The sequence below is a fragment of the Herpailurus yagouaroundi genome, unplaced genomic scaffold, assembly GCF_014898765.1.
Source record: "Herpailurus yagouaroundi ecotype Mexico unplaced genomic scaffold, PumYag 198, whole genome shotgun sequence".
Lineage (NCBI taxonomy): Eukaryota > Metazoa > Chordata > Mammalia > Carnivora > Felidae > Herpailurus > Herpailurus yagouaroundi.
The window spans coordinates 9,422,398-9,442,983 of NW_024412429.1; the positions used below are offsets into that span (position 1 = coordinate 9,422,398).

A 20,586-nucleotide genomic window follows, 5' to 3' on the forward strand; every position below is an offset into this window, starting at 1 on the left:
TCTCTCTCTCTCTCTCTCTCTCTCTCTCTCTCTCTCTCTCTCCCTCTGCCCCTGCCCACTCCCACTTGCACAACACTCTCTCTCTCTCAAAACAAAACAAAACAAACAAAACAAAACAAAAAACAAAAGCAAGAAATCCAAGGGATAGCTCAAAGGAGCTTGAGGGAAGGCTACTGATGTCATCCTCAAATATGCCATGACTCAGACAATATGCCACCCACTTGCTCTTCTGGGGCAAAAAATCCTTCAAGAGGCACTTTAGTTTACTGAAAAATGAATCAAAGTGAAGAACTTGCACATTGGGAAATCATGGTCTCAAAAGATTGGCAACTAGTGCCTGAATCTATTAAAATTTAGACTTAGTTTACTAATTGTAAATATAATCCTAAAACCATGCAGGTGACAAACATAATTACTGAGGGAGATATTATAAAACACAAAAGTAATAATTTATAACAATATAGATACTTCAAAATATTTGACAAAATGAATAAAATTTAGAAAACGTTTCTGTCTCTGTGGATTCCTGTCTCTACTCTGGATACCGCATGTGAGTAGAATCATCGTTTTTCCTTCTAGCTTATTTTACTTAGCATAATATTTGCAAGGTTCATTCACATTTTAGCATGTGTTAAATTTTCATTCTTTTTTATAGCTGAATGATATTCCATAGTATGTTTATGCCACATTTTTTAAAATCCCTTCATCTGTGGATGGACACTGGGTTGTTTCCCCCTTGTGACTATTCTGAATAATGCTGCCATGAACACCAGCTTATTATCTGAATATGTGAAAGCTACAGATTGTTGTCAAAACCAACATTAATATTTTCATTTTGCTATTTCAGGTGGCAGAAGGCTTTACAATACACTAGCTCTTAGGATCTGTCAGCATTCATTCATTCTTTCATTCATTTATTTTAAGTAGGCTTTATGCCCAACATGGGCTTGAACTCACGAGCCTGAGATCAAGAGTCACATGCTCAGGGTGCCTGGGTGGCTCAGTTGGTTAAGCATCCACCTTTGGCTCAGGTCATGATCTCATGGTTTGTGGGTTCAAGCCCCACGTCGGGGTCTGTGCTGACAGACAGCTCAGAGCCTGGAGCCTGCTTCAGATTCTGTGTCTCCCTCTCTCTCCGCCTCTCTCTCTCTCTCTCTCTCTCTCTCTGCTTCTCTCTCTCTCTCTCTCAAAAATAAATAAACATTAAAAAAAATTTTTTTTAAGTCACATGATCAACTGAGCCAACCAGACACCCCAGGATTTATCAGCATTTATAAGATTCAAATTTTAAATACTTGCAGTTCCTAAATCGAACTGAAAATGAACTCAGATACCTTTAACACATAAGATTATACATTATCTAGGATGTTATGTGCATCCTACCATCCTTTCCCAAGCATAAGGCAACATAAATTTACTGCCCCTAGATTATGGAGCCTTAAATATAAAGTAACCATTGAAAGAGGAGTCTGTTCAAGTTAACAGTTTCATTGCCTTGTTAGCAAGTTTTTACAATTTTCAAAGGGGAAGAAATAATTGATTTCTTATCTGATGACTTCATTTCTGTTCATACATATGAATATACATTCATATGTATATTCAGAATATACATATAAAAGTATTCGTCATATGGGTAGCAAAGTACATAGCAGAATTAGGCAGACATATTTCTTTCCATTTGTTTATTTGTTGTTTATTAAATTTATTTTAGAGGGGGAGAGAGTACACAAGCGGGGGAGAAGGGCAAAGAGACAGAGCATCCTAAGCAGGCTCCGTGCTCAGCACAGAACAGATGTGGGGCTTGATCCCAGGACCCTGGGATCATGACCTGAACCAAAATTAAGAGCCAATGCCCAACTAATTGGCTGAACCACCCAGGCACCCCTCTTCCCTTTTAAAGAAATAGTTTTGTTAATTTCTTTAAAAAAAAACATTAAGTGTAAGTTTGAATCTGACAAAGATATCACAAAAGCGAATCCCATCATTACCAAAGCATCCTAAAGATAGAAGAAGGTGTTTCAGACCTCATACAGAGGTCAGCTTTAACATTAGCGAGAAATCCGTGGGCAACTTTCTTTCAACAAAAATACTGATTCTTAAATATCTGCATTAATGGAACGGTACAGGAGTTGAAACATCTAAAATCGCCAAATCCACGCATGACTTCTCTCTGGCGTTGGAATGTGCTTTGGTCTGACCTAAGGGCATGGGTAGGCTGTTGTGGAAATTCCCATGAAGACATGACTTCAAAGGACCCACCAGCCTGCCCAGCATCCCTACGCCTGCCAGTACCCTTAACTCTAGCTCAGAGTGTTAACTGAGGCAACACTTCCCTACCAGGCAAAGTGCCGGCTGGGACGGCAGCCTCCTCGCTCTGACCGTCCCTGTCGGGTGAAAAGTTTCAGCTCGGCTGAGTGAGGTGACAATGTCAAGTATGAATAAGAGAATTAATGGTACGGAAAGCTTACTAATCTCAAAGAAAGGTTTTAAAAGCAAGAGCCTGCCATGACTAATCAAGCACTGATCGCAGAAGAAATTTCAGCCTCGACAAAAGGAATGATAGTCAAACTACTGTGAAGGTATTCCCTTTGGTACGCACAAAATACTTTTCAAAATAAAATTTTTCTCCTATAAATGTCTACCTTTTTACCGTATGTTTTAGTAGCATAAGACTTCAAAGAATATTAAATAGTCATTACTTCCATCTGGTCAATGGATTAGAAAGGACGTCATGATCCTATATATCTGATTACCATCTATCGCATTCCTAGAGAAAGCAATATACACAAGCCGTGTGAAACAGCCATGCTGTTGTGAGGACCAAAGCAGATGCCATCTGTAAGTCAGAACTGACAGGAAAAAAACACTTCATTTTCAAAGAACAAAAGGCTTTTCCCTTGTGAAATTAGATTCAGTGGCTAATCTCTCAAAAATGTGCAACAGGGGCACCTGGGTGGCTCAGTTGGTTAAGCGTCCGACTTCAGTTCAGGTCATGATCTCACGGTTCATGGTTTCCAGTCCCGCATCTGGCTCTGTGCTGACAGCTCAGAGCCTGGAGCCTGCTTCAGATTCTGTGTCTCCCTCTTCCTCTGTCCCTCCCCCGCTTGCACTCCATCTCTCTCTTTCTCTCTCTCTCTCTCAGAAAGAAATAAACATTAAAAAATTTTTTAAGGGGCGCCTGGGTGGCGCAGTCGGTTAAGCGTCCGACTTCAGCCAGGTCACGATCTCGCGGTCCGTGAGTTCGAGCCCCGCGTCAGGCTCTGGGCTGATGGCTCAGAGCCTGGAGCCTGTTTCCGATTCTCTGTCTCCCTCTCTCTCTGACCCTCCCCCATTCATGCTCTGTCTCTCTCTGTCCCAAAAATAAATAAATGTTGAAAAAAAAAAAATTTAAAAAAAAAAAAATTTTTTTAAGAAAGAAAGAAAATGTGCAAACATACAACTATGTGAAATATTTTACTCAATATATTTAACTTGTGTATACTTTTTGGTGTGAAACACATGAGCATAGTTTCCATCAGCAATATTCAAAACCAGATTAGAAAAATTGCTTCTTGGCCTTTCGGCTGAGATCAAGTATTAAAATGAGATTAGAAAAAAAAAATCAGGTCTTGAAATAGAAGACAGGCAGCAAAGAAATGTCACTTTAACCCTGGCATCAAACTAAACTCCTTCTTTTCCAGCTCTCCCATACCACACCCAGCATTCAATTTCTTTTCAATATTTCGTACAGTTAGACCTTTTACTCACACGAAGAGCAGAAGTGTTTACAATAATGACCGCAAATTATTCCATTCTCATACATTGGCTATTTCCCTTGATGGGGATAAAGTGGGGATTCAGTATTTTATCAAAACATGGGATTAGGAAAACACTGGGGGTAGCAGTCTGAAATTTCAAAGATTATATTTTCCAAACTCTGGGAAGTTTAACTTTAAACAGGAAATACAATTGTTAGAGAACTTTTCTTGAAATGTCACTTGATTTTCAACAATTATTTCATGCGTTGCAAAAAATACGTCATCCTCTAATGATATCTTTACATCTAAATCCCAATCTAAAATGTATTTGGACAACAACAAAAATCCCCTTTAATAAATTCCAAAATCGTATTTAACCCTTACTGCTCTGCAGCATTAATGCAAATCCCAACCTGAGAACTAAGAACGTGACAATAAATGCCAACGTCTGTATCAGTTTGGAACGGGACACGCTTAGGTTTCTGTCCGTTAGCCTCAGGCATAGTTCATCACAGGAATGTGAGCAGCCCATACTCTGAAATCAACAGTACTGCCCCCTACCATCTGAAACCCTAACTCTAAAATCTCTGCTCTAGTTATTTTATAAATAGCAAACGTGCCTAATGAAACCGAGAAAGCATTCCAACAAATCTCTGAGGCTAAAGAATGAATGAATGATTGTTTATGGTCACAGCCGATTACGAAGCAAGAGAAACGATCACAGTTTGAAGAGAAAATGTCTTGAACATGTGTAAGTCCTCAGCAATCTACTTCAGGGAGTTGAGCAGGTTTTTTCTAGACACGTGGAATTTGATGCTATTGCACAGTAAATAATTTTGAAGGGAAAACAATCAGTGTGAACCTAAGTCATCAACCTCAATCTTATTTTTTAAAACAAAAGCTAAAACAAACAAGTAAATATAAAGCTTAGTCTCCTTGACATATTTCAACATGGTTTTAACCTCGTGCCATTTCATCGAGGAAACTGTCCGTATACTTGAGGGTGGGGGGTTGTGGTAATCAACCAAAGAAGCAAGGATATTTATGTCTCTTTCTCTTCTTCCCTTCTCCTAAATCAGCCTCTTTGGATGGCTCCTGCTAAGGACAATATACGTCTCCTCACGACTGGAAGCAACTTTCAACCAACTTTGTTCTCCCAAGTCCTTTCCAACTTGTCTTTGTTTCCTGGGGTCTTTTCTTACTGCTTCTCTTTTACTCCCGAGTTCTTTTCGCCTCCAGCCTCATCACTTCATAGTCCCTTCACTGCAAAGACTCTCTCGGATCATTGGCCTTCATCTTCCTGTCCCCTGGGTTGCCCTGCAGAACGCTGGTCCACTTGGGTATGGCTTTCTTTTGGCAATGGTTCACACCCCATTTCCTACGGTCCAATATCCAAGGTCTTCTCTCTCTCTCTCTTTTTTAATGTTTATTTATTTTTGAGAGAGAGAGAGAGAGAGAGAGAGAGAGAGAGAGAGCCCAAGCAGGCTCTGTGCTGATACAGGGCTCGACCCCACGAACTGTGAGATCATGACCAGAGCCGAAATCAACAGTTAGACGCTTAACTGGCTGAGCTACCCAGGTGCCCCAAGATCCAAAGTCTTTTGAGCGGCTTTTCTCCCTTCAGGTAGGACGGGGCAGAGATCTAGGAGGGATGGGATTCAGGAGACCAGGGTTTTCATCTAACTGACTCCCTGACCTTGGGCTAACTTTCTTATGTCTCTTAGCCTCTGTTTCTTCACCTGTAAAATTAGAATAATAGTTGAAGCTGCCCCATAAAACTGTTCTAAGGTTTAAATGAAACATGCAGTGTAAAGAAATGCTAAACACTCATTCCCACACTATCCTCTCTCCCTGAGGATGCCTGTCTCCCTCTCTCCCACTGACCCTCTTCCAGAAATACTCCAACCACAGATACTCTGAAAGTCCCCTCGAACCAGCTCAGCCCTCCATCCTCTGAGCTCCTTGTGACCTTTAGCAGCTCTTGGAGAGAAAACCTGCCTGTAGCAGAAACCTCAAAGGTCTCCTGGAACCTCCACAGAACCCCAAGGCACATTCCATAGGCCTTTTGTGCCAATTTGTAAGTTGGTTTTATTTATTTATTTATTTATTTATTTATTTATGTATGTATGTATTTATGTATTTATGTATTTATGTATTTATTTATTTTAATGTTCATTTATTTTTGAGAGAGAGAGACAGACAGACAGAATCTGAAGGAGGCTCCAGGTTCCGAGCTGTCAGCACAGAGCCTGACGTGGGGCTCGAACTCACAAACTATGAGATCATGACCTGAGTCAAAGTTGGACACTTAACCAACTGAGCCACCCAGGCACCCCTGGCTTTACTTTTTTAAAACTTCTAGCCTACTCCTTCTTCTTTCTGGATTTAAAAAACCTCCTTCCCTCCTCCTGGTTCCATGATGGATCCACTTCTTCCCAAGGACTGAATCTCCAGCTGAAGGTGACCCAGGGAGAGGAAAACATGGGGCTCAATCACCCCTCTAGGACCCAGCTCAGTTATGACTGTCAAATACTCTAAAGTTTTACCAGGCTCTGCTTTGGCCCTGAAATAGGATAGCAGGGCAGGGTGACAAAACCAGAGAGAGGACATAGGGCTGCAAAGAAAGGAGAACGAGAAAGTGTGTGTTGTTATAAATTATTTCCTTCTCTCCCCATACAATTTCCTGAGGCAATGGACTCCTAGTAATGCAATTATCTTAGGTATTTTGAAAAGCAACCTTATTTCAAAATAAGGAAGCCAGGGTTTTAGAAATCACACTCTGTGTCCTTAGCGGGTAGAGTTACAAGAGCCAGGACATGACGCCCTCTCGGGTGGAGAGATTTCAACACCGCCGGCTTCCCGGGAGATTGCCTCAGCCTTGTCCTTTTGTTTTGATTTTTAACTTATAGTTAACTATTAGAAGACAAAAAAAAAAAAATGCTGAATTTAATCCCTTAGCGGGCAATGTTTACCATTAGACTTCAAATACATATGGCTGATTGAAACGAGGGAAGAAAATCTTAAGACCTTTCCAGACATTCTTTGGAATTGTTTCCCGCTCTCTCTAGAGCCCGGTGAGCTCTAGAGCTCTAGAGCCTAGAGCTCTCTAGAGCTCTCTCTAGAGCCTACGTGAGCACAGTGTGGCCGGCTCACAGCACATCTCCGTCTTTCCTTCTCAAGGTAAGAAAAGCCTGCAGGGCTTGAGCAGGGAGCACTAGCAAAAGGAGAAACGAAAAGCCTGAAGGACACTGGTCTCCACAAACCAAGGAGCACATATAAAATGTGCAGACTCAGCTGACTGAAGTCTGATTCGGCAGCTGCTACAGAAGTAAAGGAGCAAAGCAAAAGCTGGTCAAACCACTTCTCTCTGGATGAAGGATTGAAATGAAGCCTCGAGAAGGGACCGGAGGTTTGAGGCGATTAATGGCAGGCGCCCAATACACACAAGCCTCCAGTTTAGAGGGAGAGAAAACCCGGCCAGCGCACGCACACCGCGTGATCGCTGTCCAGGGCACTCGCACTTCTGCAGCAATATTTAGAAGTTGTTTTCAAATCTCAAAGTCTCCGATGCTTCTCCTAGACTCACACCAAGCAAACATTTCTCCCTCCTTCTGCGTTCTGCAATGCCCTCGTGCACGCTGACCCCAGCAGACAGAAACGCCGCCTCTTGCGTTTTCAAGGAATCGATGACCAGCGCGTGCTTGCTTTGAAAAGCGGGAACCCGGGGCGCCTGGGTGGTTTGGTCGGTTAAGCGTCCGACTTCGGCTCAGGTCATGATCTCACGGTCCGTGAGTTCAAGCCCCGCGTCGGGCTCTGTGCTGACAGCTCAGAGCCTGGAGCCTGTTTCAGATTCTGTGTTTCCCTCTCTCTCTGACCCTCCCCCATTCATGCTCTGTCTCTCTCTGTCTCAAAAATAAATAAACGTTAAAAAAAAAATTAAAAAAAAAAAAGAAAAGCAGGAACCCAAGCCAAACACCCCTCTTTATCGTGTTGAAAATGGGTGGTTGAAAATACCAACTCTGTGGCAAAAAATGGTTAAAGACCTCACAACTTCTCTATCACGCATTTCTTCATTTCGAGTATCCGATAGAAGTCAGCTTGCCCCCTTCCAAAAGGCCTTATCTAGAGCTGCGTGGGAACGTGGTGGTGTGGGAAGAACCCGCCTCTGCCCACGGGCACCCCAAATCTGCAGCCTCATGGAACAGCTCCCTCTGAGGAAGCCCTGAAAGCCGCCTCACCTGCTCCTCCACGGCAAAGGATAAGGAGACCACACTGAGGTGGGTCGCAAGGGCCGAGATGCGGTCTCAACAAAAACCCCGCCCCGGCACAGAGATCCACGACAGGGAGGGATCTTATAATCACGGGCTTTCTCCTAGAGGAGCGAGGGGTTCGTGCCCCATGCCAGGAACACCAACCCGTGGGACCTGCCGCAGAGAGATGTGCCGCCGAAAGGTCTGGCTTAGAGAAACGATGAGGCCTATGTGCAAAGGGGCATGTGGTCTCACTCCCACGGAGACCCGGGACCAAAGCAAGTGTGAAAAGCGTCAAGACTCTATGTGAAGGAGGTTCATTTGCTAGTATTAAAGCGCCTGTCAGAGGGGCAAGGGGCAGTTGGGACCCTCTCCAGAGACAAGCACCATTTTTGCACTGGCTCTCTACCCTGGTAGTGCAGATGTCGCACTGTCCCACTGCCTGGCTAAGGCCAGCAGGGTGAGAGGTCACGGCGTCCTCCCCCTGCCTTGCTGAAGCCAGTAGGCACGCTCCAACCTCCGCACTCCCCAGCTGCACCGCAAAGCCAGCAGGTGTGCACAGCCCACACAGAGGACACCCATTGGTCACCTGGCCCTGGCAGCCAGAGAGCTCGTGTTCCTGGGCACCACGGGACTGTAACAATCATAAAGATGGTTCTTGGCGGGCTGCAAGCCCCAGGGCTGCACAGACAGTAGACTGAAGCACGTCCCCAGTCTCCCTGTGAAAAATATCCATTTACTTGTCCTGGAGCTTTAGCCTAAGGGGCAGACTTCCCGTTTGCCATAAAACTGGAGGTTATGAGCTGTTTCAGGGAACATATGCAGGGAGACACAATCCTTACACTCTCCCCTGGCCTCACTACGGCTCTCTGGTACCTCCTAGGAAGGAGCTTATACACTTGTCTGGAGCCCTGAGTTTTGTAACCTCCACCCAAAGGGCACCTTCAGATCTCCTGGTCTAGAGGCCAGCACAGTTTACGATTGTGGTCCCACAGGACTGGATATGTTTGCATACTTTAAAAGCTGCTGCCTACAGATCTGGCTTCCAATCAGCCCGAAACTAGGTTCTAATAGATCTTTCCTTTTGGAATGCTGACAGGTCTTAGCACACCAACAGAGCCCTATCGAGCATTTGGGGGGTGGGGGGCTCAGTTGGTTAAGCATCCAACTTTGGATCAGGTCATGATCTCACAGCTCATGAGTTTGAGCTCTGCACTGGGCTCTGTGCTGACAGCTCAGAGCCTGGAGCCTGCTTTGGATTCTGTGTCTCCCTCTCTGTCTGTCCCTCCCTCACTCATGCTCTGTGTGTGTGTCTCTCTCTCTCCTTCAAAAATAAATAAACATTAAAAAATTGAAAAAAGAGGAATAAATCAGGCTGCTTGGGCAATCACAAGGGTTGGGGAAGACAAGAAAGAGTTAGGGCAAGGTTGAATGACAAGATTCATCACCCATACAAGTCCACTCCTTCAAGATGGGGAGAGGTTGCTGTTTGTCCTAATGTATAGAAACATATAGAGAGAGTCAAGCCAAATGAAGACACAGAGAAGTACATTCCAAATGCAAGAAGAAGACGAAATCTCAGAAAAAGGCCTTAATTTAACAGAGATAAAGATAAATCTGTCTGATAAAGAAGTCAAAGTAACGGTCATAAAGATGCTGGGCAGACTCAGGAGAAGACCAGATGAATGTGGTGAGACCATCAACAAAGAGAGAAAAGATCAGCACATGCCAAACAGAAGTCACAGAGCTGAGGCATAACTAAGGGGGTTCACCAGCAGACCAGACGAAGCAGAAGAACAGATCAACAATCTGGAAGACACAGCAGTGGAGCTCACCCAAACAGCAGCAAAGTGAAAAAAAAAAAAAAAAATGAAGACAACCTAAGAGCCCCATGGGACAACATCAAGTGGAATAATTAACATTCACATTACAGGATCCAGAAGGAGAAGAGAGAGAAAGGAGCAGAAAATTATTTGAAGAAATAATGGCTGAAAAGTTCCCTAGCCTGGGAAGAAAAACAGCCAGCCAGGTCCAGGAATACCAGAGAGTTCCACGTAAGACGAATCCAATGAGATCGCACCAAGCCCAGTATAATTAAATGTCAAAAGTTAAAGATAAAAAGAGAATCTTAAGAGCAACAAGAGAAGAACAACTTGCTACATACAAGGAACCCCCATAAGATGATCAGCAGATTTTTTTCATTAGAATTTGCAGGCCAGGAGAGAGTGGGAAAGGAAGTACTGAAAGGAAAAAAACTTCCAACCAAGAATACTCTACCCGGCAAGGTTATCATGCAGAATTGAAGCAGAGATTAAGAGGATGGTAGTAAGATTTACTGTGCCAATCACCTTGCAATGCATACAAATATCTAGACATTATGTTGCACACCTAAAATCAATATAATGTTATATGTCAATTATACCTCAAAAAGATATTTTTAAAAATAACATGAGGCATGTGAGTGGTTCAGTTGGTTGAGCATCCAACTTTTGATTTTGGCTCAGGTCATGATCCCAGGGTCATGGGATTGAGTCCACTTAAGGCTCCACACTGAGCATCGAGCCTGCTCAAGATTCTCTTTCTCTGTCTCTTTCTCTCCCTCTCTCTCTCTCTCTCTCTCTCTCTCTCTCTCTCTCTCTCGGCACCTGGGTGGTTTGGTCAGTTAAGTGTCCAACTCTTGATTTTGGCTCAGGTCATGATCTCACAGTTCATGGGGTCAAGCCCCATGTTGGGCTCGGAACTGATAGTGCAGAGCCTGCTTGGGATTCCCTCTCTCCCTCTCTCTGCCCCTCCCCCTGCTCGTGCACTCGCTCCCTCTCTCTCAAAATAAATAAATAAACATTAAAAAAAAATTTATCTGTCTCTGCCCCTCCCCTGCTCGCGTGTACACACACACACTCTCTTTTTTTTAAAGTTTATTTATCTTAAGAGGGAGGGAGAAAGTGCAAGCCGGGGAGGGGCAGAAAGAGAGGGAGAGAGAAAATCCCAAGCAGGTTCTGCATTGTCAGCACAGAGCCTGATGCGGGGCTTGAACCCATAAACCACAAGATCATAACCTGAGCTGAACTTAGACACTTAACCAACTGAGCCACCCAGGCACCCCTCCTCTTAAATAAATAAATAAATAAATAAATAAATAGATAAATAAATAAATAAAGCTACAAAGAATCACTCTAATATTCCCTAGGTTAAAATTCACTACACTTTCTCTGAAAGAGATAAATTAAGGTCTGAGAAAACTTCGGCACCTAGTTACAAAATCCAAATGGATCTTAACTCCTGGGTTAGCCCATCCTCAGCTATTACAAACAAACGTTTGCAAATTTATAAATATCTTTTTTATTTAATAAAATTTATTTTTAAATTACTACAATTTCCAAGTCTAGAAAGGTAGCTTTGTATTAAGCACTCTATGAACCTTTGAGGAGGGACAGCTCTCTCTGTCGGGGGTGTGTCTGGGACCATCTCCAGGGCTGAGTCCACGGGAGAAAGTGAACACCCGGGCAATCTCACCTGTCCTCAAAGCACACGGTGCACTTCCAGGCGCGGGTCCTCCGCAGGAAGACTCGGCACTCGGAGCACACGCGGTGGCTGCAGCCCTTGCACACGGCCCCCCGGTTCAGCAGAAGCCCGAGCTGGCACTGGCAGCGTGCACAGGACTTCTCTTTGTATTCCGGGCTCACGCTCCTTGCTCCTTTCCACCTGAGATGCTGCAGGTGCGTCTTCAGTTTCCTGCGACCCAAAGAGTCAAACGATGAGACAGGAGTGAATGGAAGGACAGGTGCGAGGCACACTCCTACGCGGCAAGAGCCCCAACGCTGCTGCTCACAGCATGAGAAGGCAGACGGCGCTTTGGCATCCGACACCCCCAGGCGACAACATGGCCCTGAAAGCGAGGGGTCTCCCTCAACCTTCCAAAAAGAGGCTCAGAGATTTTCTCAACTGTGAAACAGAGATGAGAAAAAGTTGATCTCCCAGGGATGCTGAGAAGACCAAATGGCAAAGCATAACAAATTCCTGGCACAGATGAGTTAGCTACTCACTTTGTTCTAGGCTCATCCCTCCATGCCCAAAGGGCGTCATAATGGTTAGCAAGAACAGTAGGAGAAGAAAACAAAACAAAACAAAGCAAAACAAAACACACATACACACAGAGCATGGCATCAACTTTAATACAGAAGGCATAGAAAGAACTATAAAGATAGAACATACACACTTGCTATTGTCATAAGTTATCCAACACAATTATTCAACTGATGCTATGCTTTTGCTACTGTTTTTGTTTGTTTGTTTTTGTTTTTTTATGGGTGGTCAGTTCACCCCCAATACCTATTTCCCCTAGACCATAGCACAAGTGCAAAGGGACCTTACACTGGACCCCAGAGAGGTGTCATTAACCAGAATACTCTTTTATGAAATGTCTCTGCCACCTACTTTTAGAAGAGAGAAGCCAGTCTCAAAGACATAGCTTACATTCAACTTGCAGGATTTGCCCTACAATCAGGGCAAATGTCCCTTTGTCCCTCTGGAACAAAGCTTCCTTTCCACGGTGTCCATGTTACTTTGTTGATATTCAAAATGACGTTTCTAAATCACTGAAAGACCTCTAATCATCAAAGACAATTCCATTTTGTTCAGTGTATTCTATTTTTTAGTGGAAGAAAGTAGAAGTACATTTAGAGAGCTTTGGGATAACCGAGGAGTACAGAAAAAACATTGTACCTTTCAGTTAACCAGCAAATTTCTCTCATTTCTCAAGCATTTGGGTGCCCAAAGTTTTATTTTATATGTGCATTTTTCTTGGCAAACTCTGAAAGAGTTCTGTCATTAAAAACAAAACAAAATACAGGGCACCTGGGTGGCTCAGGTGGTTGAATATCTGACTCTTGATTTCAGCTTAGGTCATGATTTCACAGTTCAGGAGACTGAGCCCCACATCGGGCTCTGAGCTAACAGCACAGAGCCTGCTTGGGATTCTCCCTGTCTGTCTGTCTCTCTCTCTCTCTCAAAATAAATAAACTTTAAAAAATGTTTAGTCCCCCCACTCATCCTCTCTCTTTCTCTCTCAAAAATAAACAAACATTAAAAAAAATTTTTTAAAAGAGGCGCCTGGGTGATTCAGTCAGTTAAGCGTCCGACTTTGGCTCTGGTTATGATTTCACGGTTCGTGGGTTCAAACCCCGTGTTGGGCTCTGTGGTGTCAGCCCAGAGCCTGGAGCCTGCTCTTGATTCTGTGTCTCCCTCTTTATCTGCCCCTCTCCCACTCACACTCTGTCTCTCTCTCTCTCTCCCCAAAATAAATAAACATTAAAAAAAAATTTTTTTAATGTTAAAAACAGGGCACCCTGGGTGGCTCAGTCAGTTAAGCGTCCAACTTCAGCTCAGGTCATGATCTCACGGTTCGTGGGTTCGAGCCCCACGTCGGGCTCTGTGCTGACAGCTCAGAGGAGCCTGGAGCCTGCTTCAGATTCTGTGTCTTCTCTCTCTCTCTCTCTCTCTCTCTCTCTCTCTCTGCCCCTCCCCCGCTCACGCTCTGTCTCTCAAGAATAAATAAACATTAGGGGCGCGCCTGGGTGGCTCAGTCAGTTGAACGTCTGACTTCAGCTCAGGTCATGATCTCGTGGTCTGTGAGTTCAAGCCCTGCATCAGGCTCTGTGCTGACAGCTCAGAGCCTGGAGCCTGTTTCGGATTCTGTGTCTCCTCTCTCTCTCTGCCCCTCCCCTGTTCATGCTCTGTCTCTCTCTGTCTCAAAAATAAATAAAACATTAAAAAAAAATAAAAATAAAATTAAAAAAAGAATAAACATTAAAAAAGTTTAAAAACAAAGCAAAATAAAAAAGCCTATTCCATGTACTTATTTTCTAGACTTCATATCCTTTATAAACATTGATAAACAAGGCATCACCATTTCTAAAGGTGGATCTTGACCGCTATCGGTGGGCAGTTTTGATACGGTGCTTCAGTAAGCGTTAACTACTACCAAACAGCTGGTGCAGCTCCAAGACAGACAAGGAAAGAAACTGCCTATTGCAGATCAGTCAGGGAACTGGCTGAGCAGGTTCATATTTTACACGCCCCTCCCCTCAAAGCCAACTTGTTAGCAAAAGCACACAAAGAAAAAGACGGGGAAGGATTGCACCAGATCTGCCGCAGGATCGCACAACGGAGGCAGCCCTTCCCTGGAGGTCTTTCCCTTGAGAGGTATAGTAGAGGCCTGAACATCTTCCTTTGAATTATTCCCAGGAAGTAGCAAAGCGACAGGCAGCAAACAACACACTTATCACAGAAAGGCATATTTTTAAGTGAATGACAAAAGCAGCCTCCCTCCTCCCTTAGGGAAGCTCAGTCACACGGCCGGCCGGCCGGCCGGGCCACCTGGCCTCCACCCCTCACTGGGACGCTTGCGGACGGACGGGACGCCCCGTGGGCAGCAGGGAGCCAGCAGCCAGCCAAGTGGCATCAGGCTGTGCTGTGCGCAGGAAAAGCCCAGCTCCCAGGGAATCGCGCGGCGCGGGGACAGCATACCGGATCCTCTCCTCCTCGGTGTTTTGAACCGCCTGGTCTCGGTACAGGACCTGGAGGATGACCTCGCGTTCCAGTTCCTGGAGGGAATTCAGACTGACTTCCCCGGCCATTCCGTCTCTCGTGCGCGGACCCGTGTTGAGTGTCGCTCCACGACCGAGCCCCCTGGCTGGGGGTGGGTGAGCTCAGAGCCTCCAGGAGCGGCTCGGTGGCTTGAAAGCGCTCCCTCTCCTATGTCATTGGCAACTCTTTGGCTTGTGGCTCTTTTTTTTTTTTTTTTCCTTTTAAACTGCGTCACGCTCCTCAGGGAGAAGAAAGCCCCAAGAGGCTGTCCCTCAGCCGGACTGGTGGCTCCCAGAGCCTCGGGCCACCGGAAGACCCTTTCCACCGGCCCCGCTGCCGCCTCCGAGGTCCGTCGAAGACAAGAGTGTTATCTCTTTTCTGGGGTCTTGCCAGAGATTGTTATAAATCAGGCAGGGCTCTAAGCAGATAATTTCTGCAAAGCGGAAGTGAGCCCCGGTGGGAGGAAATTTACGAAAGGCGGTGAGAAGAATATCGAGGACGTTTAGAAAATAACCTTCGCCTCCAATGCTTTCAGGTCAGCAGTAATGGTAATTAAAAGCCCAGCCAGGTCAACACCTGTAGAAAAGACAGCAACAAAAGTGGCATCATTTTCCTGGCTTGCGTTCGCCCGCGGCATTATTTCGGAAACAGCGAGTGTTCCACACGGACCCTTGCGCTTTCTGCCACGGCGATAACGTAAGAATTTAACTTGTATTAAATTGGCCTTCTCATGTTTCTCAAGGCCAAAACTTCTAAACTTGAATTGTTCTTTTTTTTTTTTTTTTTTTTTTTACTTTATTTATTTATTTTGAGAGAGAGTATGTGGGAGGGGCAGAGAGCCAGGGGTCAGAGGATCCAAAGCCGGCTCTGTGTTGACAGCAAAGAGCCCAACGTGGGGCTTGAACACACGAACTGCGAGATCATGACCTGAGCCTAAGTCAGACGCTCAACCGACTGAGCCACTCTGAACTTTAATTGTTCTAATAGGAATCCAGTATCTCCACGATTAGAGGCATAAAGGTCCATGATTAATGTACCTCATCCTAACTGACAATACACTAGAAGAACAATGTGCTCAACACATAGCTATTATTTTTACAATTAACTTCAAAACTCAAAAAAAAAAAAACCACCTTTTAATCAATTGGGGAGGTGTGAAGGGACATCATCACAACCTCAATATAGCAATTATTTGTTTCTTAATGGTTTTCGTGGACTGCCTTATGCATGGGGTCTCGTTTCTGTTTAATGCTGATTGAAAGGTTCTGTATACATTCTCCCTGCCTTTTCCCACCATTGGTGACACTGGACTCACATGAGCTTCCATTTGTTCCTCTCCCCAACCAAGAAGATGGCATTGAATTGATAAAACACTGGCTAGATGCATATCAGTGAAATGCAGAACGCGTAGATCAAATATACTTTCTGTAAATGCCATTTTGTTATCAAATCTACATGATTTCCTTAGTAATAAGACTTCCTTTTGACGCTTCAGAACCTAAACTCCTTTTGTTGGGCTTCAACAGAAACTCACATTATATTATGATTCATAACAAATCACTGAATAAGAGGTTAATAGCGCCCTAAGGGATCATTTCCTTTTTTTTTTTTTTAGTTTTTTTTTTTTAATGTTTATTTTTGAGAGAGACAGAGACAGAATGTGAGTGGGTTAGGGGCAGAGAGGGAGGGAGATACAGAAGCCGAAGCAGGCTCCAGACTCTGAGCTGTCAGCACAGAGCCCAATGCGGGGCTCGAAACTCACAAACCGCGAGATCATGACCTGAGCCCAAGTCGGACGCTCAACCGACTGAGCCACCCAGGCGCCCCAGTAATCATTCTCTTTAAGCAGAGATTCTTATTCTTTTTTTCTTAATCTTTGGTAGTCTAGTGAAGCCTGTGTACTTAAATGCATAAAATAAAATACATTAATTTACAAGGGGAATCAATTATACTGAAATGTTTTAATATAGGAATATATATGTTCATTGACGCATGAAGTCATGAGTCTAACAACTACTATAATTTCAAAGTAGTGGTGATTATAAATCATATTTTGAGATATCTGTAACATGCCTTGTGGTATGAAAATATCTATGATTTCTACTGGTGACAGTCAACGGGTCCTGCTAGTTCTTCTGTGGTTTGATGCCTATATTCACAATGGAAGGAAATGCTATATTGTAGTTAGAGGTAAATAAATAAAGGTGGAATCCCTTCCCCATCCAAGTTCATGGCCCTGTAGGCTAAGGACCCGTGGCTCAAGGGAGTCTAGATTTGTCATTTCCTCTGTCATGAGACAAAGTTAAAATACATGACAAATAAGGGTGTCGCAGAGCTCTGCAAAGGCGCACACTTGGCCTCTAGTCTTCAGTAAGGTTCTCGCCAGCGCCTGCTCTCAAAAGGCATCTGATCTAGATGGTGGGAAAATGACAAATCAACAAGGACTCTGGGCTCTGGCCCAGCCTGGCTGGTAATCGCTGCATGGCTGTGGCAAAGCCTCGATTCTCCTTGGTCCCCACTTTCCAGGTGAATGGATGGAACTTGTAGATCTTAGTTCCCCGAGGATCTGAATTTCTGGGAAAGAGGAAAGTACTGTGGAATAAAGTATCATCAAGTGACAAGTGGTGAGGCGCAAATTGGCCCAATAAGTCACCAACCTTATGAGCCTATTTCTTCTCAACTTGCCCCTTGGTTCTTCTTTCTTTCGTCTTATTTCTAATCATTAACCATACCATTGGAGCAAGAACTATATCAGTGGTCTGATTCTCAAGTCTTTAAATTTTATTTATTTGGTGGGGGAAGGGGCAGAGAGAGAGATAGAGGGATAGAGAGAGAGAGAGAGAGAGAGAGAGAGAGAGAGAGAGAGAGAATCCCAAGCAGGCTCTGCATGGTCAATACAGAGCCCAACATGAGGCCCGAACTCACCAACCATGAGAGCATGACCTGAGCCAAAATCAAGAGTCAGACGTTTAACCGACTGAGCCACCCAGACGCCCCTCAAGTCTTTCAAATGAAGAGGTTTGCACTTGGCTCAAAACACATGATTTGTGTGCACTGAGCTTTCTTTTCAGGTGGTTTTTGTACTCCACCCTCTAGCTCTGGTCGTGCAGTGCTAGGCTAGAAATGACATGACCAATGAACTCACTGGGGGAATCCTGGAACATGTAAATGTTCACTCTTTCAGATGGCAGGGTTTTACAGAAATACACGATACAATTATCATTTAACAACACTCCTCATCCTCTATCCAATCCATGGCTGTGGGCCTCCAGTGGGAAGTACCCTTTTCATGGATGAGAGGGAGCTAACCCTCCCCTCAGTGGCCATTCACTCCTGGCTATAGAAAAGTAAAATTCAGTTTGTTTCTAGGATCCATCCATCCATCCATCCACCCATCGACCCATCCAGCAAATACTTACTGAGCACCTGCCAAGTGCCAACACTGTTCAAGTGCTTAGAGCACACGATGTGATTGGTGATTTACATCCTATCCCCTGTCTAACAAGAATATGATGCTACTTACAATAAAAACACAGAGGACAATTAAGATAAAGTCAGAGACATATCAGCAGTCGGAGTGGCAAGAGGAGATCATTCTAGCAGGAACCTGCAGTGAAACAGTCATTGTACTTGAGCATGGACGTATTTCTGACCTTCTTAGTAGCAAGACAAAACCAAATAAAGAAACAAAACAAAAGAAAAATCAAGGTGGTATAAGGGCACCTGGCTGACTCAGTCGGTAGAGCATGTGACTCTTGATCTTGGGATTGAGAGTTCAAGGACCCCATTGGGTGTAGAGATTACGTAAAATTCAAATCTTAAAAAAAAATCAAGGTGGAGTATATCATTCTGATAAACTGAAAGAACACAAGAAGGAAATCCTTGAGGTATAAAGGGCAGAGACTAAGAAAACAATCAATTATTTGAGCAGCGGTTTGGCAGAAAGTAGCAAAGTTGTGCTTGAGGTATCGTTACTATATCGGTTTTAAAGCTAAGAATATAGAACCAAATCACAATTCATTGAATGCATTTCAAATAGAGAGCCAAACGTGGTGGTTTCTGGTATTCTAAATTGATTCTGGCATAAGCTTAGAACACTAGAGGTGTAGGTGTTCTGTATCCATCCCACTGTGTTTTTTTATCCTTGACTTCCAGAAATTTGATTCTAACTTCTGTAAACCTTCAGTCACACAAGCACTTGGCTAATATTTATTAGGAGTAAAGCCTTCTATTGTTAGATGGAAATGTGCTTTTTTTCTTTGACCTGAAGGATCTGTCTCCAGAGCCTGTCTAACCAAGGGGTGACTTTTGAAGTGATGCCCTCAGCACTGCAGAGAGCATCACTCCAGAGTCATAAATCGGTACTGTTCATAGGGCATCACCCCAGGATCAGTCACATCAAGATTTAACAGAAGTGGAGGAAGATGTTTTCTCTTTGGTCTCCAGTGTCCTCCTAGTGTCCTGCCTAGCCTGGTGGCTTGGATTTTCCATGTAACAGGTTTGAGCCATGGTTGCTTCACGGTTGTTTCCTAGGACTCATTCAGGATTTTCAACGGGGGCAGTAACACCCTTACATCTTTAGAAATTTGTGGGGTGCTTCTGGTTGGCAGAGTGACAAAGAACTGTCTCGCACTCCCATGCAAATGTTGACTATCTTACCAGACCATGTAATTGGGGAAAAATTACAATTATCTGATAAAATTTAACTCTTTTATAAACACAGAGTATATCTTCAAGGTTTTTAATATGTTCTGAATTTTCCAGATTGCGAATTACAATATATTTCATATAATGAGTAAGCATTGAATTTCATAGTTTTAAAAACCACTGAATTAGAAGATCCAACAATTTCTAAGGTCACTTACAAATTAAATTGTATAATTCTCTTGTTCATGTTGCAACACATTATTGGGTTTGTAGGAGAATGGGGTAAGGGAAATACAGAATTGGTTGGTGGTGGTGGTGGTTTTGTGTTTTGGTCTGGGGACTTTAGTTTGTGAATTTGCACATGTAATTTCAGGTCTGATTTCCAGGTTATAATTGAGAGCTCAGAGTTCTTCTTTCAAGATGCAAATTATTTGACTTATTTCAGCTGCATTTTTTTTCCCATCCTCTTGAAGAGAAGTTTTGGGGCTCTTTCTGCACTGGGATTTGAATTCTTAGTTTTGTGTCAACTGCTAACTTGAAGATTCTACTCTGTGACCCATTTTGCGAATCACTCCACAATGATTCACTAAAACTGTTCTTAGCTCATGCTCTATTTCTGCAAGACAAAGCGCCCCCAGAACCGTGGTAACAACTCATTTTTAATTTTTAAAGTTGCTTGTGGTTTTTAGCGAACTTCCCAGTCAGTAAGCAGCACAGGCCCATGGTAAACACCCAGAAAGCCAGAGAGAATCTCAACCACCTCCTGGCGTTAGCAGGGGGAGGTACACCTTTACAGATTCTAGTCCCCTGTAGTAGAAACCATGCTGGAATATGTTTTATAGTCTTTGAAACACGGATAAAACAAACCTACTTCTCTTGCGGATGTTTTGATTGATGCGATGTTTTGGAGTAGAACACGGAGGTAGTAAAAGAAGTACATGAAATCTATCAAAATCCGTTTGCCTGCTCCTTGCACTGTGCTACGTGTTACTGTCTAGGATGACAGAGTAAGAGAGGAGAGTAACATCTGTAACCCTCACAAGGTGTCTTCGTGGCAAAGTGGAGACCCACCGAGCCTGGGGGACGAGGAGGAGCTGGTCTGAGGCATGGAGAGGGCATCTCTCAGGTGGGAACAGTATATTTACCAACCCTGAGGCGGAAATGTGACATTCTTCCTCCAGCATGGGAGTCCAGCTTCTCCACAGCCTATAAACAAATTCCGAAGCACGAACATGGCCTTCCTGACATCCCCAGATCTGGGGTATTCCTACTTCTGCATCCTCACTCCCACTAAGTGCTCCACTGCTCCCATAGTGGACTCCTTCGAGACTATTCCCTCGAGCCCATCGGGCCCTTTTTCTTTTCTG

The 20,586-nt window shown here is 44.0% G+C and overlaps 1 protein-coding gene across 4 annotated transcripts in view; it reads right to left on the bottom strand.

The window, feature by feature from the left end:
• Nucleotides 1-15,268, bottom strand: part of SYTL3 (synaptotagmin like 3) — an 84,068-nt gene extending 68,800 nt beyond the window's left edge. For all 4 annotated transcript variants that reach the window (XM_040448743.1, XM_040448742.1, XM_040448741.1 and 1 more), the window contains exons 1-2: nt 14,513-15,268; nt 11,501-11,719 (exon numbers count right to left, since the gene is read on the bottom strand). In XM_040448743.1, coding sequence (XP_040304677.1) covers nt 11,501-11,719; nt 14,513-14,622 — 329 coding nt within the window. In that variant the 5' untranslated portion in view covers nt 14,623-15,268. The remainder of the gene's footprint in view (nt 1-11,500; nt 11,720-14,512) is intronic.
• Nucleotides 15,269-20,586: the final 5,318 nt, after the last annotated feature.